This window comes from Phyllostomus hastatus, unplaced genomic scaffold (genome assembly GCF_019186645.2).
Source record: "Phyllostomus hastatus isolate PE091 unplaced genomic scaffold, TTU_PhHast_1.1 phas_scaffold_345, whole genome shotgun sequence".
NCBI lineage: Eukaryota > Metazoa > Chordata > Mammalia > Chiroptera > Phyllostomidae > Phyllostomus > Phyllostomus hastatus.
The window spans coordinates 7,047,400-7,070,113 of NW_025334024.1; the positions used below are offsets into that span (position 1 = coordinate 7,047,400).

At 54.4% G+C, this 22,714-nt stretch overlaps 1 protein-coding gene across 1 annotated transcript in view; it reads right to left on the reverse strand.

Moving 5' to 3' along the window:
• Positions 1-16,822, reverse strand: part of LOC123806167 (c-Maf inducing protein) — a 227,111-nt gene extending 210,289 nt beyond the window's left edge. Inside the window, exon 1 of the mRNA XM_045819202.1 lies at positions 16,106-16,822. Within this exon, the coding sequence (XP_045675158.1) occupies positions 16,106-16,405 (300 nt within the window). The 5' untranslated portion in view covers positions 16,406-16,822. The remainder of the gene's footprint in view (positions 1-16,105) is intronic.
• Between the last annotated feature and the right edge of the window lie 5,892 nt (positions 16,823-22,714).

The window sequence follows — 22,714 nt, forward strand, 5'->3', positions numbered from 1 at the left end:
TCTGCTGGATGCCGGGCAAACAGGCTACGTCACCAATTCCTCACAACCCAGGGATGTGCGCATTGTAATTTTCAGTTTCACAGACCAGGCTCCAAGAAGTCACGTGACTTGCCTGAAGCTACAACCAGTAAGAAGCAGAACCCGGATTTAGGCCCAGATCCATGAACTGCTATGCTAAACCCATGTCCTTCCCCCTATACCACACTTTGCTTAGATGTCAAACTTTTAACCCAAAGTCATCTCTCAACTAACTCCCTGCTGTGGAACAGGCTCCACAACCCCATTTGCTTCACTAAGAGTCATTTAACTTCTAGTCTCGAGGTCTTCCTAACCTACACTGTGGGGGAAGTGTTACATGCCAACAACAATTGATTAGTAGTGCCTGTCTCCAGGGTCACAGGGGAGGATTGATTGTGCCAGAATCGACTAGCCATGTCTACCCTGGGCAAGGCAGTGAAGAGTGGCAACACCTGTGTCATGTTTGCCATCCCAGAACTAGATGACCTGCAGGTTCTCTTCCAACTCTACCTGACTCTGATTCTAATTATGAAAATTGTAAAGGGGGAGGGGTGGAAAAGGGAAAGGAGAGACTAATGTTTTTCCAGTACTGGCCGCAGCTGCATTCAGCAAAGCCAAAACTGGTCGCTCCACGCACACAACCCTGCCTTGCCACATGAGAGGAGGTAGGAGACATCAGACCTGCTGCCTGCGCACCCAATAGGACACCCCGTCCAAGCCAGAAGCAGCGAAAGTGTGCGCTTGGTCTGGCGTGGCCTGGGGTGCAGAGCACCTGTCAGTAAGCAGAGGCGGCTCTCAGAGAGCTGCCTCGGGGCTCACTCCCCGGCCTGACCTCTCGCCCGCCCTGAGCCTTGGGCAAATTCACCTCCTCGATAAGCCTCAGTTTCCTCGCCGTGGAAACTCTTCACAGGACTGTCCTAATAATTGGCCTGATAGTGCATCAAAGCCCTTAACACGAGCCCGCAGTGAGTGGGCAAATGAAGGGCCACGGCTGCCGTCACCACCGTCGCTGTCGTTGTCATTGTGGTCGCACATCTGTCCTCCACAGAGTCATCACAGTTGTCTTTCCAGGGAACACACTTCCAGGAAAGGGTTCAAAAACGAGAGGTTAATTTTTTTCCCTATGTTTAGCATTACGGCCTGTTTGATTCCTATAAACTCTAAAAGAGGCTCTGAAAGCAACTTCATCCCCCTGAAGCTCCTGGTGCATCAGCCAGGGCCCTGGGAAGAAACAGATGGCAGACACAAGATGGTCTCGTTGGAAGACACTGTAACAAAAGGACAACATAGCAAGGTGTGGGCAGAGCACAGTGAGAGCACACGAGAAGGTTTTTCTACCCAGGGTGACAACTGTCCCAGACTGCCTGGAACTGAGGGGCTTCCTGGAACACAGAACTTGACTGCAAACACCTGGGACAGTCCCAGGCACGCCAGGACAGCTGGTTACCCCATTTCTACCCCGTATGTTCCCACTCCTAGGCCTGAAGGGACAGGGGAAGGAGCGGCAACACTGATGGGGTGACAGGACAGGAGCTACGGCAAGGGACGCTGCCTGCCCACACCAACCCTGAAGAAAGGCCTGCATCTTCCCCTACAGTCCCCACTGGCCACAGGGCACCGAGAAGAGCAGACCAGAATGGAGCGTTCGTCCTTCCTGAATGGCCAGGAAGCCAGGCCTCACCTCTTCGGAAGCTCCACAGGGGACCTGGTGGGGACTCAGCTCCCAGTCCTCACCCAGCAGGGAGGACAGAGGCTTCCACCCACACTGGGATGGGAACACTGGGACGGGACGACCAGACTGAAGCTCCGAAGCCCCTGCCAATGGGATTAGTTCTCAATATTCAGGGTTCCAAGGAGGAAGCCTGCTCCCCTAGCAGCAGCACCACCACCAGCAGCAAGAGTGAGGCCGACACAACACCGACACCGTGAGCTGCCCCGCAAAAAGAGAGCCTTCCTGGGCTCTGTCTACACGGGGCGCTCTGCCGTCACAGGCAGAAAGCCTGCTCGAGAGCAAAGGGCTATGAAATACACACACGTGTGGCCCCTGGAAGTTCCCTGAGTGGCGTGCCCGCTGGCACGCTCAGACTGGCCACCACCATGCAGGCCCTGAGCAGGTGTCAGGGTCAATATTGTTGAGAAAATAAAAGCAACTTTCAATTCGGTTTTTAAATTATATTTCCCAAGATCAAAATCTTATTTCCCAAGCACTGCTGCTGAAAGCTGAGTGAAAACTACCAATAATATCTCAAGCCTCCCAACTGCAGTTCCTTTCCTGCTCGAGACGTGGCCATGGAAGCTGGGGTTGGGGCCAGAGCTGAGGGTCCACTCCAGGTCTCGGTGCCCAAGGTGCCTCGGGTCACGCCCTGGAAGTTCTCCCAACAGGACAGCTCCAAAGTCACCAGACAGAGCCAGGGTTTCCTAGAAAACCTCAGAGGCTTTTCTGTCCCTTCAAAGGCCCTGAGATGCCTCACAGAAGCACCTCTACAGTCGTCCCTCAGTATCTGCAGGGGATTGGCTCCACAATCCGCAGAAGATACTGAAATCCAAGGGTTTTCAACTCAAGTACCTTACATAAAATGGTGCAGTATTTGCTCGTGACAGATGCTCTTCATCCAATATACTTTAAGTCATCTCTAGATTGTCTGCAATGCCCAACACAATGTAAATGCAACATAAGTAGTTGTTACACTGCCCTGTTCAGGGAATAATGACAGGAGAAGAAAGTCTACAGGTTCAGTACAGACTGAACCATCACAACCCTGGTAGGCCTAACCACACAGTAATGACAGCAACAATGTAATTTTTTAAAAAATATGTTTGACCCACAGTTGGATGAATCTGCAGATGCCAAACCCATGGTTATAGAGGGCAGGCTGCATTTAGCCAAAGTCTTCTACTGACATCAGGTATCAGGTATGCCTGGATGAAAAGGACCCCGCCTTCAAGAAGTTCAGTTAGGTCCTGGCCGGGCAGCTCAGCTGACTAGTCTCATCCTGACACAGCAAGGTTCGTGAGTTTGACTCCTGGTCAGGGCACATACGAGAAGCAACCAACGAATGCATGTAAGTGGAACAACAAATGGAAGTTTCCCTCTCCCCAACCCCCTTCCCCTCTCTCTCTCTGAAATCAATAAATTTAAAAAAGTTTTTTAATAAGTTCAGTTAAGCAAGAAGCATACATGTAGGCGGGCAGAGGCGGCAGCCACGGTAAAACTGGTGGTGATGGCAAAGGGGGCATTACTGAGCACTGATCCTATGCCTGGCACTCTACTTTCTAGGTCTTATCTGCTCTATTCTTAGGACAACTCTGGGAGGCGGCTACTGTTATTCCCAGCTTGCAGATGAAGACACTGAGCACGTTACCTGGCCTAACATGAAGTGTCAGAATCCAAAATCCCAGCCAGACCCCATTGGGAACGGGCTGACCTGGGGAGGCAGGGTCTTTAGCACCTCCGCCTCGGCCCAGGGGCTTCAAAGTGTCTGCTGCTCCCCAGCTGGCAGCGCAGACCCCTTCAGGCAAAACTGCCCTGAATGCTGATCTGGGGGTGTCCTACACAAGAGCGCCCAGCCAGGGCTCGGCTCCCCTGACTCAGAGGGCACTCTGCCTACCATTGGGGCATTAAAAGAGCCCCCTGACCTCTGCTCTTCATAACACTCGCTGACCTAAGACCCTGGCCCCTTCGCTGCACCTGCTGGCAGGACCCACACATACTTCAGAAGCTTCTCTTTTATACCTTTCTTTATGGTGGGGTTCAACTAGCTCAAAAAGCGGGAGGACCCAGTGTACTGCCCTGCATGGGGCTTGAGTCAAGCAGGTGGCCTTTTTAGAAGGGCACGTAGCCAGGTCACCTACCCTGGCCCACTCCCTCCCTTCGCAGCACCCTTTCCCCCACCCGATCCCCCCAAATGCTTTAATTTCAGACAGGATGCAAGAAGCAGGTTTCAAAGTCATTTTCCTCACATCGTAACTTTCTAATGCTGGTTTTTCTCGCTTTTTCTATTGGCATGATGCAATTCCCCTTTCAACAATCCAGATCTCTGAAGTCCTGAGTCATCAGGTGAAGGCAGCACCAGCAGGGAGGTCAATCTGAGGAATCAAAAGTGTGGGGAACTTGCCGAAGCCCTGGCCGGCAGGATTTCCTTCCAGGGTCCCTGCTGGCTCTCGGCCCCAAGCCACGCCACACACAGAGATCAGGGCTGCTGCAGCCCCACACACTTCCTGGTCACTGCCTCTGTGCCTGTTTCCAAAGAAGCAAGGTGACGGCAGGGCAGGAGCGTGGGCTCCAAGCTCTGCCCCAGGCCAGCCCACGGCCAGGGCCACTCTGTCCCAGGGAACCTCTCGGGGTGGGTAGACTGTTAAATGAGTTACCGCAGGGGTTCTAAGCTGGCAAAGTTGCCCCCCAGGGGACAAGTGGTGATGGCTGTGGGTACTTTTGGCTGTTACAACTGAGGGGAGCCGTGTACAAACATCTGGTGGGCTGAGGCCAGGGACGCTGCTCAACGTCCTGCGATGCCCAGGATGGTCCCCAATAGCAACAGAGCCGAAGTTAAAATTCTTTGAGATAAAGTATAAAAATGACCTCACATTTATGAGTAAGACCACATCCCGTGTGTGTCAAAGGTAGTCATCTAAGCAAATGCGTAGATGGCTACACCCCGAAAGAGTCATATGGGGGGTTCTGGGTGTCCTCCTTTGTTTTATAAAATCATCGTTATCCCTGCGATTATTCTGGTTTTAATGTGTAAGTGTGGACGTGCAGAGCAGGAGAGAAGACAACTGCCTCCCAGCTGGGGAAGTACGGTGCTGCAGGAGCGAGCCCTCACTCCTGGGGGGGGTCAGGGGAGGCTCCAGGGGCCGGGCCGGCATGGCAGCAGAGGGGAGAGGTGCTGTGCCGAAGCCCTGGGTGCGGGGCTGAGTCAGAGGGCTGCTAGGGCAGGGTGCGTGCTCCGCGGCGGACTCTGGACTTCAAGCTCACCGTGGTCAAGTCATCACAGCCAGCTCTGACGGGCAGCTGCTCGGAGTCAGGCCATCTCAGGCAAGTAAACTGAGGCTCCAAGAGAACAAGTTCACTACCCCAAGATCAACAAAGGGCAGGTGAGGAACAAACCTCTGCCACGGCTCTTCTAGGGGTGGGTCTGCAGAGATGGCCGAACCCCGCAGGGTGAAATGTTATGCTCTGTCCACACCCTCCCCCTTCTGCAAGGCCCACTTCTCAGAGCACAGCCAGCCCTGGCCACTAGGGCCTTTCTGACCCTCTGCTCTCGAGCCCTGCTCACAGGCCACATGCAGTTATACTCTGGAGCAAGATGGCTTGGGTTCAAATCCCAGCTCCAGCATTAATAGCTCGATAAGAAGGGACCTCTTCACTCTGGGCCTCAGTTTGCTAATCTGGAAAATGGGACAATGACAACAAGGCCTCACAGGGGCAACGAGAGGATGAAACAAGCTCATCTACATGAAGGGCTCAAGACAGTAAGCACTGTGTCAGTGTTCGCTGTTGTTGCCACTGTCTTGCTGGCAATTAGTCCTCACTGCCCAGGCTCCTGTGTCCCAGCCCGGCCAGGAGGCAGCATGGCGTTGTGGGGAAGACCTCTGGCTCCGGAGCCTGGGGGTCTGGGTTCCAGTTATGTAGCCTGGAGCTCTCAGGGCCTCCGTTTTCCCACCTGCAGCTGGAGCCTCCGGGGCTGGTGTGAACACGAACTGTACAAACAAGGACTCGGCATGGCTGGAGGAAACTACCGCCTCTGTCCTGCAGTCACCCCTGATCCATCTGACCCCGAGGCTGACCCTGCCTGGATCTCCAAGCCCAGTAGCCACTGGACTGCTGAAACAGTTCAAACTCTTTCATTTTCCCAGCCCCAAAGGAAGCCTCAGTCACAAGGTCATGAAACACAAGCCAATAAGAGCACTGAACAGATGTCACAAGTCATTTCCCCTTTTCAATGGGACAGTCCTGCCCCCACCACTCCACAGCCACCAGCCCAGGACCCCACCGCAGACACGCAGCAGAGCACCACTCCTGCCTGGGCCTTGGCCCGATGGTGCCAGCTTCTCCAGAGACAGAGGGCCAGCTGGGCCTTCCCACCAGACCTCCAGCAAAGATTCCAGCAGGGGAGCCCTTCGAGCCAAAGCTTACGGCGGAGACTTCAGGTCCGGGACTCAGAAAGCATCAGAAGTCTCTGATGGCAACCCATCGGGAGCTCCAGACTGGCAGGCCAGACCAGGCAGCTTCACGGGCACAGCCGTGGGCCAGGAACTCCTGGGCCTGTGTCCACCCCCAGGCTGGCTGCGGGGGCCGTGTACCCGGCAACATGTGGGGTCTGCTGCACACACTCCACTCTCTCTTTTGGCCTCACCAGCCCTGGAGAAGGAAGTGATGTGACATGCTTGGCACACGCAAGGCCAGAGACATGCAGGAGCACAAGGAAGTGGCAGGTGGGGATCTGAATGCGGCTCTTCCCTAGCCCCCTCCAGCAGGAAGGCCCTCCCAACTGGACACCAGCAAAGGCCTCACTCCTTCCTTCATTCACCCATTCCTTTAGCAAAGGCCGTCTGCTGAAAGGGAGCCTCAGCGTCTCCACCTGTGAAATGCAGAGAGCAACAGCACGATGGTGGGCTGTTGTGGGGACCACCCGGCACAGCTCCTGGCAAAAAGAACACTCCTGAGTGGCTGCTGCACTGGTCACTATTGTGACTAACACCTGGCCCTGGTGACTTAGGTCCCTGCACTTTCGCAGTTTCCGTTCAGGGGTATCCCAGGCTCCCCTGGTGGCCACTCCCCCATCTCTCTGCATCACGAGCAAGGTCCTCCCAGCTCAAACGTGCCTTGGTGAACCCAACACTAACCTCACCCTGCCTCGTGGCCCCCACTCCGGGAAACAATCCTCCCTCCATCTGTACCCCTACACTACCTTATGCTGCCCAGGTGCCTGTCACTCAGGGAGAATGTCACAAACCACCTGGAATGTGCCCCAGCTGCTTTGGCCCCTCTTCCTCGGCTCATTGCTCTCCCTCTGCCCATCCCCACCCCTGACCCCATCCCCATCTCTGCTCGACCCAACCCTACCTCTGTCTGTGCAGATGTGTCTCTCATGAAGTCTCTCCTAAAACCACCTGCCCCCACGACAGCACTTCTTCCTTCCTCCAAAGAGCAGACAAGGCACATGTGCTTTGCTCTACAGTGTATCACAGTTTATGGTGTACCCCTTTTTAACTGTGAGCCTTTGGGGAGCAAAGATTATGTCTGACTTTGCAAGCGTAGTACCTGGACTATTCACTTTATAAGTGCAGTACCTAGGAGCACTCATTTGCACATACAGGGTGGCTGGGAGCACCCCCTTTGCAAATGCAGTACCTGGGAACTCCATTTGTACACACAGTATCTGGTATTCGATTCACAAACTAGCACCTGATGCTTACCCTTTACGAGTCCTTGGCATTCGCTTTCCAATGCCAGTTCCCTGAACTCACTTGACAAATTCACAGAGGAATGTCTGCCAAACAATGGCAAACAGTAAACTGACAAATTCACTGACTTTCAACTAAGATGTTTCTGCAAAGGGCTGAACCCCTTTATGTACAGTATATCCAACAAGTGCACACGCATCCATGGACACGCACACTCGAGCGTGGGGCAGACCTGCCTTTGCTTCTGAACTCCATCTACTCCCAATCCCCCCGGTGCAGCATCTGTAAAATGGGGCTAATGCTGCCTACCTCATGGGGTTGCATGGAAAAGCAGGGCACTGTGGCTGGCACACAACAGGCAGGCAATAAATGTCAGTGTAGCCAGGAGTGCGGTGCCCCATGCCTTGCAGTAGGTTCGCTTATCCTATTTATTCCCCAAGAGAGAAGACTGCAAACTTCCCTGACCTGCCACCACGCTCAAACCCAGAAGCCGGAAGAGACCATGTCACGTGAATGTCCTTTCCAGGGAAACAGCTCTGCTCTGGTACCCTGGAGACCTCCAGACACTGTGGTGGCCCCCCTGGCCTGGGGGAGAACTGTCATCAGGCCATGGTCTCCTCGGTCGTGGACACAGCTCACCCCGCCCCAGCCTCCTCTGTACACGGGAGAGCTAAGTGACTGAGCTGTGGTCAAGGGACCAAACAGGCCCACAAAAGGCTCCACCTGGTGCTCACTGCCTCTCCCCACACTGACCCAGTGAGGCCCCCCAGGAGGCAGAAACCCAGACTGGACTGTGACAGGAGCCAGAAACAAACCATGTTACGTGAAGCCAGCCAGGTGTGGGGGCTGGTTGTCGCAGTAGCTAGCTTGCCCTGGCTGCACCCAGCCCCGTCCACACGAACAGCACTGCTGCCCACTGAGCCCCGCATGAGTGTGTGCCAGCAATCAGACTGACCTGGGCTGGACAGTGAGCCGAAACCAGAGGCGGTGGGCTTTCACAGACTGCGCTCTGAATGGCAGTATTTCTGGGCCTCCAAGAGCTTGGGGCTGGCCCAGGACACCCAGGAAACTACCACCAGTTCAAGTGTTATCTCTCCTCTCCTGGTGACCCCCTCCGAGCCAGCCCAGCCCCAGGGAAACATCAGCTGCCCCGCCTCAGTGCTAGAAACCGGAGAATTCAGCTCTTCTGCTTCCTTCCAAAGTGAGTTTACTCAGCCTAATCTGTTTATGTGCTTTCTTGATAATATTTCTGACAGCAACTTGAAAGCAGGAGAGCCAATGACAAAGGAAGGCACCGGAAGGTGCTGGGAGGCAGGAGGCCTGGGTGTGAGCCCCAGCCCTGCCGCTGAGTCATTTGTAAGGGTCTTCGGGCAACACACTTCCCCTCGCCTCTGCCTTGCAGGCAAATTCCAAGATTAGTATGTCTGGATCCTGGGACCCTTGCAACACGGTCTGGACAAAAAGAGTTCGTTTTTGAAAGTTTTGCTGGGCTTTTCGTTTATGAGTCTCTTAAAGCATTGCTCCAATGCTATTCTTCACTATATATTGGGAGGGAACTGGGTTAAACACAAACGCACACGCTCACGCACACCAGAGGCATTAGAATGAAAGCTCCACGGGACAAGGAGCTGCCTGTGCCTGGCACATTCTAGGCGCTCATGAGTATTTTGTAGTAGATGGTAACAGCTGCTGGAAAGCAGCAAATGACAACTGTAAAGCACCTGCTCAGTGCCAGCCTCTTTCCTGGGTGATTTCTAAGTCCAGGCCAGCCTCAGGACCTTTGCACTAGCCATTCTCGCTACCTAGAACACTCTCCCTTTGGATACCACCTCACCTCCTTCCCTTCCCTGGCTGCCACACGCAAAGCCACAGGCTCCCAGTTCCCAAGCCCCGAATACGCCACCTGCCTGCCTGCTCTCTTTTCTCTCAGGCCCCTGTCACCCCCCAGCAGATTTCATATTTATTTGCTTAGTGTTTTACAGTCTGTCACCACCACACCAACGCAGGTTCCAGGAGGGCAGGGACTGCTTGTCTTCCAAGTATCCACAACAGTAATATCCATCTGTCAAGTGAACTGCCATGCCTCACCACGCCTAACCCTGGGGTCAGTGCTAAGAGGAAGTCCCACTTTCCGAGTTTTACAGATAAGAACAGAGGTTAGGAGAGCTGCCCAAGGTCACCCACCAGCTAGGAAGTTGCAGGGGCGGGACCCCAGCTCGTCTATCTGACTGCTCTACTGGGTCTGGCTGTTCTCTGCCCACCTCAGTGCACACCCCAGACACTGGTGTAAACCCTTCTGACGTCACAGGTACAAAGAAATAGAGACTAAACAAAGAAATAGAGACCAATTTCAGCACCAGAAATATTTGCTCTGCGGTCCCCTTTGTCTCAGCAGACACAGACACCTCCATGCACGCCGCGTGCGCACACACAGACACACACACACACACGTCACCCTTGCGTAGGGCTCTGCTAATGGCAGCAACGGTTCCTTTCGAATGTGCCTGGCCTCTTTCGGTGCCCTACAGCATGCACTGGGCGCCTTGTCACCAGGGCCAAGGGCTGGGAAAAGACATTCTCACTTCCTCCCTTTCTCTACCTCAGGGCCACAGGGACAGGCTTCCATCCTGGGGAAGCAGGAAGTGCCTGGGGACAAAAGTGATGCCCTCAGGTGGAGCAGGAAACAGCTGTCCTGGGCTACCCAGACCCTTGTCCTTGGGGCAGAGGTCAGTCTGACTGGTCAGAGCCCCCTGCTCACCTGCCCTCAGCTCCTAGTGGGGCCAGGTAGCCAAACCCTCTAAGGGGCTCCCTGACTGGTGACATTGGGCCAGACTGAAGCATGCCTCCAGGCAGCAGCGACCCCAGACAGCGCACTCTGAGGGAGGGTCAGCTCACCCTTGCGAAGCAACTCTGGGCCTAAATAGTTTAACACCCACCAAGGAAGTAAGCAAACAAAGTTCAATTTATCAAAACAGAAACAATTCCACTGAATAAAAATGGGAAGTGTCTTGTTTAAAACAGTAAAAGATTGGGACTAACATAAATGTGCAGCAATAGGGACTGGCCCCTCTTCGGTGGAACACTACGCAGCAGCAAAAAAGAACGAGGCAGCTGTGTCGACACTGATCTGGAATGATCTCCAAAACACACTGTCCAGTGAGAAATCATGGCTCAGAACTGTGTGTAAATGCCAGAGTGGTCAGCAAGGACACCCAGGAACGGGTAAGAGGGCTCCCTAGGAGAAGTAGGGGCTGTGGGGACACGAAATGAGAGAGACGCTTCATTTTCCCTTATGGGCCTTGTTGTGCTATCTGAATGTATTTGATGTGTGCATCACTGTTCCCATTTCTACAAAGAAAAAGTTACGTGTTTTTGGTTTTGGTTTTGTTTTTAAGAAACTTGACTGTGCCCACTGAGGAATTTTTCTTAAACTGCTTTCAACGATTTCTGGCCTCCACACAGACCGGATCTGCTAAACACCCTGACCTCCCCAGAGGCGCTGCTCATCGCAGGAGGCTTCTCCCTGGAGACCGCCGGTTTTTAAGTAGCAATAACCCCTTCCACTTGCACATAGTTTCACAAAGCTCTCTCTGGGCAATTAGGAAAACAGGAACTGGAATAGCTGTCACACCCCCGTTCTGGGCTGGCCCCCCTACTACGTGCTTCTCTTAATTCCTCCCAATCCTCACAGCAGTCCCGTCAGTGAGGTAGGATTGCCCCACCTGCAGAAGGAGAGAAAGTCCGGCAAGGGAAAGCACACGCCAAAAGTCACACAGCTGGCAGGTCATAACCTCTGCATCCAGACCCAGAGCCAAGAGACCGAGTTTGTTCTGCCCCACGGTGGGGGCACCCTAAACCACTAGGTTGCCTTGCTTAATCTCAGTGAATCCCTTAATCAAAGGCATAACTGAGCCATCTCAAAGGTCCATTCTGCCAAAACACCATCCGCACAGGCCAAGCTTGGCTGGCCTGGAAAGAGGCTGCCCTGCTCCCCCAAGGCTGGCAGCGAGGCACCCACGGCAGCTTTGGTGACGCGGCCATCAGGCTCTCCCTAGCCTTGCCATACACGGTACCCCCAAAATGCCCTCCTTCTCTCCACGTCAGGTGAGTCAGCGGGCCCTGTGCAGAAGCCACCTGCGGGCCATGGGGCCCGAGCCGGAGGCACACATCCACCTCACCCAGCTCCATCGCCAGCTCGGCAGCAAAGCCCGGCCACAAACAGCGAAACCCCTTCCACCTGGACTGGCACAATTTTGCCCGTGGCCAGAAAGGGCATCTCAGATTGCACCAGACGAATGAATGGCAGCATCAAAACATACTCCATCCTTAAAACGTACTTATTTACCACAACCTGGGGAAGGCAGACCACATTTGCTGTTTACGGAGAAGTTAGATTTTCTTCCTCCTCTCTTGTCGCTGCTCCTCCCCTCCACAACCTCTGATCAGACAAGTTATCTGGGAAACAACTTTGATACATTCGAAAATCTTCATATGATAAATGGTATTAAGAGAAAAAAATCCGTTGTGTGTACTAATGCCACAATAAGCATCATATCAATCCAAGGCCAGAAGCAGCACACGACACAAAGTGCAAAACTGAGCACACATGCACACACGTGCAGACACACTCCCATGGGACAAACACAAACTGTGATCCTCACGTGGAAACACGCCATGGGGATGAGCTCTCTGCTGAGCACCTGACACCTAGATGCTCACTAAGCACAAGTGCAAGTTCAGAAGACGGCTGCTCTCCTCAAGAAAACACCAAACTAAAGAAGCCTGACGAGAATTAAGGTGACTTCTCTGTCCCTCTCTGTGACTCGAAGACCAGAAACATTTCGGTCGGAGCAGCAGAGTGGTGAAAAGTTAAAAACAAGTCGCTGGTGAATTAAGGCTTGAGAATAAAGAACACCACCATCACCTGCGCTCCAGCCCCTGGCGGGTCAACGAATAGAAGACTTTTCCGGCCGGATCACACATGCTGTGTGAGGCGTGCACAAAACCAGGTGAAATAAAATGTAAGCGGCTTGTGTGCACTTCCCCGGTGCAGAGGACACAAAGCACACGGACAAAACCCCCTTCCAGTGGACAAACGTGTCTAGCAGGTGATCAAATTCGAGCCAAATGCACAGCAGCAAAATGGACTCTGGTCTCACTGGACCTGGCTGCTTATGCAGGATGCCTGCCGTCAGCGACGCCCGCCACCACGAAAGCCCAGGGAGACACAGGGACTGGGAAGTCTGGATGCAAAAGGGGAGTGCAGTGCCAGGCCCAGCCGCAGCCTGGGCAGGCCGGCCCTTCCCCGACAAGGTGTGGTCATGTACACCCCAGGAAAGAGGCGGACACCTCCCAACCACCCCTCACACGTCAGCCAGGTCACTGTCGCCTTTGTGTTTCCTTCTTTGTTTATGAGCTTTCCGGATCCAAAGTCTCAAGCACAGAGTGCATCAGGCCCGGCGCTGTCACAGGCCACGTCAGGCACTGTGGGCTCTGCAAGGATTTAATCAGTAACTGGCCCAGGAGACAGGCAAGCTCCAACCTGACCCCACGGAAGCAAAGTTTATAGCAAGGCCGGGGGTGAGGCTGCCAGTCCCTGGGGCCCCAGGCGGAGGCCATCTCCCCAGCAGGGACTCGGGAGAGGTCCACCTGAAGGGTACAGCCACCTGGAAGTGCCACCCAGGTGGGCCTGGGAGCCCCATGTGCTTCCACCCCTGCTGGAGACAGCTGTGGTCCTGGAAGCCTGGTCTTCATCTCTGACAACAATTCAGCTAATTGGATCAGTGTAGACAGACGCCAAAGACAGTTTGGGCAAAGAGTGTATTTGGTTTGTTTATTCGTTTGAATCCAGATCAATCACTCTGACTCTTGCTCCTGAAGCCTACATAATTAACCACATAATTACCAAATGGTTCTGAGCTGGGCTACAGAGACGGCTTAATGTACAGATAATACACATTTCATGAGAGGATATGAAACATACTTGATACATCAGCAGCTTGAGGCTGGGCCAGGGAACTCTGCAAAGCCACAGGCCGACAGGGTTTGTTGTTACAGTGAACTGCACTCAAATTCACCTTTGTTTCATTTGGGCTAATATTTCTCAATAGAGTACTTGGGCCACACTATAAAATGCAGACACATTACATAACCCCCAGACCTCAGAAAAACCCCTCAGGGTGCTTTGTTTCCTAGGGCTTAGACACCAACCAGGTGTCTCCCGATGAGAGGAGGGATGAGAGGAGGTCCCCAGTAGCAGTCCCAACCCCACCTCTACCCTGGAGGCAGTGGCTTTGATCAAGACCGTTCTCTAAGTCCCCCTCCGTGCTCACAGGCCCTGGCAGGGAGAGCCATGCACCCCACTGGAGCCCAAGACGGGGAGATTTAAGGACACCCCCCTGCCCTGCCCGAGGGGCTGGGTGACAGCAGACAGAGGAAGAGGAATTATGCCAGGTCATTGGACACTTGCTCAGAGTTCCTCATTCCGTATTTCCCAACGCCAGAGCAAGGCTCTGCTGAGACAAATCTTGTTCCATGGATAGCCCTCAGTCCCTAGTCCTGAAAATCACAGCTCCTCTCCAGAAAGGCCCAAGCTATGGAAGTGCCACCCACCTTGTCTGGCAAAGGTGGAGCCAGGGCCTCTGGCTGCTTAAGAAACCAGTGCCTGGCTTCAGCCTTTCCTCCTTCTCTCTCTCTCTGTCTCTCTCTCTCTCTCTGTCTCTCTCTCTCTCTCTGTCTCTCTATCTGTGTGTGTGTGTGTCTCCATCTCTCTCTCTCTCTCTCACACTCACTTACATCTTGAGCAATCAGAGGTAAGTCTGGGGACTTGAGCCTCCAAAGCTGGCTTCCCCCTGACCGTGACCAGCAGCAGCAGAAGAGGAACTCCTGGCTTCTACCAGGAGAGTGCAGGAGAGCCTGGCCTGTTCTTCCCACAGAGGATCACTGTTTTCCCATCCACCTGCCTCTCAACCCTTTTCTTCCCCCCAGCTCCCCATCATTTTGAGGGCTAGCAGAAAAAAAATAAAGCCCCTCGGAGCCAGGGGACAATTCTGAAGCCAGATTTGGGAGCTCCAGGCCCCAGGCAGGGAACTATAAGGACACTAGTTCCTCCCTGAATCTGAAATCCCTCGTGAGGGCAAATTTTCTGAGGCTCTCCCTCCATCAAATGAAAAGCCAAACACTGAGGAGGCCTGTGGCTTGCAATGGGTTTAAAAACATGCACGAGCCTGAAACTGGGCCTGGGCTGCTTCTCAAGAACCGGTGATCCTTCCTGAGAAAGCACCCTTTGCAGACATTGCACCAACGTGCCCACAGGAAAGAAAAAATAGGTGTTCTCAGCACGTCGGACCCAAAATTCAGAATAAAAGTCCTCCAGTGCTTCAATGCTCTCAGGAAGGGGGGAAGCTGTTTCGAGGAGTGCGGTTTCTTCTAACTTTTCCCCCTCCCCATTCCTTGGAGCATGTGTCACGCACGGCCTGTGACACGCTGCCAAGGGAACATGGATGCCGGGGAAATGTCTACACACGCTACACGTTTGTGACATGCCATGTAAGCGACACCCTGTTTCCTGGCTGGGTTTTCTTGGCACAGGTGCAGGCAGGCAGTGAATTCTGCACCCCCCCAATGTGCTTAGTAAACAGACTCACTGTGGCCCCAGGGGGGAGTGTGCATTCTGGGGAAGAACTGTCACCTCTCTATAGAAGAAGGAACCCCCTAAGCAAGGCTCAGGCCCAAGCAGATTTGGTGCTTTAAACTGTCCTTGTTTCAAAACACAAAGCATCCTGTTCAGTCAGGCTCCTGCTCACCACCCCCGCCCTGCGACCCACCACAGCTGTCTTTCTCCACCTTGCAGATTTGATTTCAGAAACAGATCAATGACTTCTTCTCTCCCTCTCACCCAGCTGACCCAGCCCCAGCCATATATTTAAAAACAATAACAATAACAAAATAAACCCCCCAGCAACGGAACACACGTCTACACACACTTCACAGACAATGCAAGACCAGAGCCCCACAGGCCAGCTTCCACACTAGAACTTGACCCTCGGCCCTGGGTGGGGAGGAGATAGTCCAGGACCCCTGCCCCCTCCCCCTACACTTTCAACCTCCCAACGTGAGAAAGAGATTTTTCAGAAAGGGAAGCAAGAACCCAGTTTTGCCGGCCACCCCGGGCAGAAGAATAAAAGACGGGTACAGCAAAGAAAGGAATTGGTTTCTGGAAATTCTTTGGGTTTGGGGGTTTTGAGGTTGTTGGGGGTTTGGGGTTTGGGGTTTTTTGTTTGTTTTATTTTTTGGTTGCTTTGTTTTCCCATCCACCGCAGGCTTTCAGAAAGGGAACCCTCACCACCATCAGGGCCCAGCCTCGGGTCTATCCGTAAGAAACCCAAGCTCTGTGCCCAAGAGATCCCCCAATGCTGAGCCTGGGGGCGGGGGGAAGGCAGATCTCCAGAATTCTAAGGATCTCCCCAAGCCGCCGGCTGGGCAGAGCTGCGGTTTTCACAAACCAGCCCAGAACCCAGGCCAGGAGTCGGGCGCCGGGTTCTCCCCGCCCGTGGCGCCCCTTGGCGCCCCCCAGCGCGCAGCAGGCCCCGGGCCCCAGGTGCAGAGGTGGGAGGGGGCGCCTCCCGGGCCCGGAGGAGAGGCGCAGGGGTGCAGGAGCGCGCCGCGCGGAGAGACTCACCGTGGCGGACGCCAGGCTGTTGTCGGCCAGCGTTAGGTGGTGCGGCTCCCAGCGCCTCAGGAATTTCGAGGTGAGGATCTTGCTGAGAAAGGTCCGCGGGTGCCGGATGACACAGACCTGGATGTCGCCCTCCTGCAGCAGTTTGTACCTCATCCCGTTGCACAGCAGAAGGGCCCGGCGACACGGCACGGCGCCCATCTTCGTGCCCTCGGGGGCCGGCACGTCGCCCCCCAGCAGCGGCTTGGTCTCCTCGATCTGCCGGGGGTCGCCGCCGCCGCCCGCGCTACTGGTCAGATCCATGGCCGGCCGGGCCGGGGAGGGCGCCGGGGGCGGGGAGAGGGGCTGTCCCGGCTGCGGGGCGGCGGGGCCCCCGTTCGGCAGCCCGCACCCCCCCACCGCTGAGGAAGGTGGGGGGGTGTGGGGCTGGGGGTGCCCACAGGGGAGGGGCCCGCGGCGGGCGGGCGACTGGCGCGGCCGGCTCTCGGTCCTTCCCGCGGGGCTCGGCTTCCTCCTAGCTCGTCGGGTGCATGCTCGCAGCGGCTGGACCAGCTCGGCGGGCAGGCGGGCGGGTGGGGACGCGGGCAGCGCCGGGGGGCGGCGGCGGCGGCGGCGAGCGGGGGCCGCGCGGCGGGCGTGTCTCGGCCCCGCCACCCGCTCGTGTGTACAGTACGTGTGTCTGGGCGGCCGTCCGCGGGCAAGTGTGCGGCGGGGGCCGCGGGGGCCGGCTCAGTTGAGAGATTGCAGAAGCCGCTCCGCGCCCGCGCGATTGGTCCCCGCGGGGTCATGTGCCCGCCCCTCTGACGTCAATGGCGGCAACGGCGGCCGCCGCCGCGGCTTCGGCCTCTCGCAGGCGGAGTCGGCCGCCGGGCGGGGACGCGAGGGGCAGAGGCGCGGCCCGACAGGAGGGGGCGGCCCCTGGGGAGGGGGCTGCGGCGGGCGAGTCCCAGCAGGCCCCCGCCCGGCCCCGCCCGGAATGTGAAGGTGGGCGGGGGCCGTGGGGGCGGGGCGTGACGTCACGCCCAGCCGCGCCCCCGCCGGTGCCCAGGCGGGTGCTGAGCTGCAAGGCCCGCAGGCGGGACCAGATTCAGGAACCAGCCAAGGCACCCCCGGACCACAAGCTCCCCACCCTGGCGACCCTGATCGGAAACGTAAGCACCCCCAAACATGTCAACGGGGACGGACGGACGGCCGAGGTGCGGCCAGGAGCAAACCAGAGGGACTGGGCCTGGGCTGAGCTGGGCTACAGCGGGGTGGGGGCTGGACCGCTCGATCTCTGATATTCCCTCCACAGCTCAGACTGCCCCTCTGCCTGGCCAGATGGGGACGTCAGACCGGGATGTATCCTGGAATTGAAAATGTTTCCTCAATTATACAGCTAATGAGCCCACATTGCCCTGTCTCAGCATACCAGACTCTGCAGACCCTCTGGCCTTTTGCAGATGCCTTAGCCTTTGGTGTCCTCGGGCTGCCTGGGAAGAGGGGACAGGCTCCTCAGCACCCCCTCCTTTGTCCTGCCTCTGGACTCTGGCCTCTTCTAGGAACCTAGACAACAAAGTCTCCCCCAAAGTTACTGGACTGCCCCCTCCCTTCCTCTTCCTGCACTCCAGTAGCTCCATCTTCTTCACCTCTCCCCTCAGACCAGGATCTGGACATTTGTCTCTGCATCCCTAGGCCCAGCACTGGGCAGAGGAGAGAATTATACTGGAAGCACCTTAGTGGAAGGAATCACAGTGTCACTCAGGAACCAGAACTGAAACCAAAAGGTTTCCTTTCTGCCATTAGGAGACACCTAACGCCATCTAGCAAATGCTCTGCTCCTCCATCAGGCTTTCTCATGTCCACAAGCTTCTGCAGTTAATACCATCAAAACCCCCAGATTTGTATCTTTTTGTTAAGTGAGGGTGCCCCGTAGTGAATGCAGGGGTGTGTGAGCATGTGTTGAATCGCATCATGAATGCTGCAGTTTGTGCACAGAGTCCCTGCAGTGGGATTATCTCCTCCCCACTCTCTCCCAGAACCAACAAGATGGATGGGCTCCCAAGAGACCCTCTCCCCTGAGCCTGACCAGGGCTGGGGGCAGGGGGTGGAAGGCAGGGCCCAGTCCCTCACAAAATAAGACTCAAATGTCCAGGCTGCCCAGGAGATGGGCAGAGCTGTTCTCTCCTTGGGCATCCTGAGGGAGGCACAGTTAAATAAGAAAATGAACTATTCAGCATCTCCCCACAATTTGCTGGCATTTCACTCAAGTTCTAAGCCTCAAGAGCCTTGAGAAAACCACCAAGCAAGAAAGGGGCAAACCCAAGCCCCCCACCTCATGCTGTAAATGTGGGTGCAAGGGATCGTTGTGACCAAGAACCACCCAGGTTGTTCAGGGGTGGGGTTAAGTCAGTTGTTCAAACCTTTACTGAGTTCCTGTTATATGCTGTCACAGGAGTAATTCCTATAATAGCCACAGTGTCCAAAGCACTTCCTATGGGCTACCAGTTGTATATGCATACACCTTTCCTCTGTCACAGCAACCTTATGACATAGCTGCCATCATCACCCTCTCTTGCAGATGAGGGTACAGAGAGGCTGAGCTGCTTGCCCAGGCTCACTTAGCTGGTCAGGATTGGACCCAGGTATGGAGTTCAGATAAAGCATAATAGAGACAATGACCGACAGTGCTGTGCTTCAGCTCCAGGAACAGAGGGAGAACAGATAGGTAATCCAGCGGTGCTGAGTATGTGTCCTGACTTCAGGAGGTCTTTAGGAATCAGGTAAAGAAGGGGAACGGTGCTCCTGGAAGTGAGGAGGGGTTGTGGCAGATACAAAAACGTGGGGGGTCACTTGGCCTGTACAGGAAACTAGCTCATTTACCAAGGCACACAAAGTGCCCCAGGAATGCAGGGCAGGGGCCTAAGAGACAAAAGTATTGAATTCAACTGGTTTTCTTTAAATAATAATTTTTTTTTAATTTGAAGTCAGTGACATGGAGCCCACAAGATGCTGTAAGAAGAAAAGTCCCCTGAGGCAGAAGTCTGGAGTTCTGCTGGTTGACAGCAGAGCTGGCTCCGGGCCCACACATGGCAGGTCAGGGCTCAATGAGTAGGCAATGACTGATCGTCACACCTACCTATCACACCCTGGTGCTTCAGAACATGCTGGCCACAGGACCAGGTCAGTAAGCTGTGACGTGATGAGATGGGATGGCACTGGTGTTCAGCCTTCTAGACTGGGACTCATGTAACTCACTGCACAGCCCTGCGCCTCCCACCATCCCAGGTTCTTGACCTAGAAATGAATCTGAGTCCAGCTGTCAGATCCCATCAGAAAGCCCCTCCCTGCAGAAACCCAGGGAAGGTGCCCTGGGTGACACCCTCTGTAGGAGACAGCCCCTAGAGCTTCCATGGATAGATGATGTACCCAAGTCATCTTCAGTGCTGTGGAAACCCAGACTCTCCAAAAAATGGTCCCAGCCCCTCAGAGTTCACCCTCCTGGCATTGAACTTGGCAGGTCTACAGAACAGCAGAGAGAACACAGAAACTCACAAACCCTTCGCTGTCCTTGAGCTCCCACAGGCTAGTTCATTCAGCCAGGTCACCAGACAAACCTGTCATTTTCTTCATTCTTTGCTGGTGGTCCCTCCTTGTTTGAGCCAGTTTCCAAAGGACCATGATGTGTTCTTACCTGCTCACTGCATCACTTGAGTTCAGCAACCCACTCTGGGTTCACCCCTGGGCCGCAGTGGTGGAGACCCTACACTGGGTCAAGTGCAGTGCTGGGACCTGTGGTTGCAGTGAGCAAATAGCAAACTGCCCTCATGAGCTCACATCTCCACTCCCAAGTCCCTGAAGTCTCCCCTTGAGCTAAGTCAGAGGGGAAAGACAGACCTGCTGCCCTGGCTGCCCATAAAGGAATTTGATGAAGTGGCAAAGTCCCTGGTGGGGGTGGGGAGCATCATTGTGGGTGGCCAGCCCTAGGAGAGGTCCCCCTGAACACCCTCTTCCAGCCGCCCTGCCCCTTCCGGCAGACACTCCTGGAGATGGGTGTCCTCCTCCCTGGAGTGGTCTCCAGTGGAGATCCTCAACAGCCTTTGCACCACTCCCTCCTTGCCCCACCCCACCACAAAATGGTGGACAAACCAACTCTGTGCCCTCCACGAGGGCAAGGTTCACTCCAGTTTTGCCTGTCACTGCATCCAGTGGTGTGCGGGTAAATGTGTAACAATCAGCTTACTGCAAAAAAGGAAAGCCCTGATTCACAGCGTTTGACGATTTCCATGGTGTAAGTATGCCCACCGTGGCCAATTTCAAGCTACCAACGTGCATAACTGACCGTGGAGTTGGAAAGAGATGCCCCCACTGTGGAGCATCTCCACCCCACAGACGCAGCAGACCAGGAGACAGGGAGCAGAGGCCGAGGGGCCGGATTCCGCTCTTGGCCTGCAGCGCCCTAAACCGTCACTCCCTGGCCCTTGTGCAGAAAAGGTTTGGCGACCCCTGCAGTAGACATAAACAACCTCCAGAACAAAGATAGCCGTGAAATGTAGTAAAATAATTAGGAAGTGATGTGTTTTATTACCTTCTAAAATATATAATTTATTTAATGGTAACTTTATAAAATTTAATTTTATTTAATGGCTGTTTGACAATCAGCTTGCAAGCTTCATGATAAATGAACGGTCGGCTCTCGGGAGCCAGTAGGTTCGCTCCAGCGTGCCACTACTGTTCCACTGGGGCCTGGCGCAGAGGAGGTGCGCGCTGGTTCTCTGTTGAAGGGCTGGAAGTCTACCTGCAGTGCCTGCATTCTAACCACTGGGCAACATTGCCCTGCTCCTTCATTCTTTCACTCCGTTTCATCCAGCACCTATCTGTTAGCAGCTACCGAGTTCCAGGGACTTTGTTGGATGCTACAGATTCAGTTTACCCAAGATGTTCCCATCTTGGACCTCACAGTCGAGTGGTGGGAACCAGGCACCGTCTCCCCACAAAAATCACCACCACCCTAGGAAAAAAGTATGCCAGGAAGAAAACCACCTCTTCCTCTTCCCTTTCCCAACTGTGTATATCTTCGGTTGATTTATTACAAAGTGGGGTCATAACAGTACCCTTTTCCAGAGTTGTAGAAATTAAATGAGGTCATCAGTGTCAGGCTCGCAGCCTGGCACAGAAGGAGCACTTTGGATGAGCTTCAGCCTGTTCACGTCCCCACCGGCATTGTAGAACCCATGCTGACTCCCCAGATATGGACTCTCCATCCAGTCCACTTCTTGGACCTTTCCCATTTGCCCAACAGCTGGAGTGCAGAACTCCAGATACAAATGTGTGCGGGGTTCCAGCCTGCACGCTATTGACATTTGGAGATAGATAACTCTTGGCGGCAGGCAGCTGTCCTGGGCATGGGAGGACTTTCAGCAGCATCCCAGGCCTCTACCCACAGATACCAGTAGCATCCCTAATTTGTGACAACCACAGTGTCTTCAGACATTGTCACGTGTCACCTGGGAGCCGAAATCACTGCTGTTGAGAACCCCTGGTTTAAAGGAAGGTGTTTTCCCCGCCCTTGCAGCGGACACAGCCTGCTCCTCCGCCGCTCTGTGGCTTGCAGTCTGGGGGAGACCGTGTTGCCCACACTCACGCAACAGCACGCTCCCCCTCAGATGCCACTTCTGGGGGCTGGAGCAAACTTACCGCCGGCTCGATCAGCCTGCCAAGGGACAGGGGGACCCATAGGATGGAATAAAGTGCAAGCTCTTCTAAGTCCTGTTTTTGGAGCCTACTGAATGGCATGAGGCCACACTGTAATAAAAGGCCAAGCACCAAAAGCAGGTAACAAAACTGTTTCTTCTTAAGTGGTCCCAATTTCATAGCTACTCATCACGCTATTGCTTTTGGGAAACACTCTGGAACCTCCTGAAAACTGACTCAAAATTACATCAGCTGGGAGATCATTCCCGAGCCTCATCTTTAACAGGCATGAGACACCAGTGTAACGGGACACACATTTCATACTGATGGCATTTAATGTGCTGATCACATAATAAAATGTGCTGTTTTTCCGATATAAGGAGAGGAGTCGTGTTTTTATCCTGAAGTTAATGAACATCTTCTTCCCTCTTCTGAGCTGATGTGAAGTCAGCCCATTTTCTAGGCTTATCAGCAGTGAGGGGAAAGCGGGCGGAGCCCTTTTTTATTTTCAGCCGGTGGTACTGGGTAGCTGATCACTGCACCACTCACCCACCTTCTCTGGTTTCAGGGGGCAGAAGAAGACATCAGAGGAACAGGAAGGACCATCCTCTCCCCCTTTCTGTCTCACTTTCACCAAATTCTTAAGTCTGAGGTTAACTTTTTAAAAAGTATTACAGAGAAATGATAGTTCATCTGGAACTAATATTTCTCACACACAGTCGATTGATTGATTGAGTTACATACGCACGCCAAAACGTTACTACCAGTCAGCTCTGAATAACTAAGGTCAAAGTAGCCAAGGCAAGGTCAAGGGTTTGTCTAAGACCCCACAGCAGGAGAGTGGAATTGCAGGTCCCTTCAATAACATTCTTAAACAAATGTTACTGAAGTATAGCTTCCATGAAATAAAATGTGCCCATTTTCAAGAACAGGTTGGTA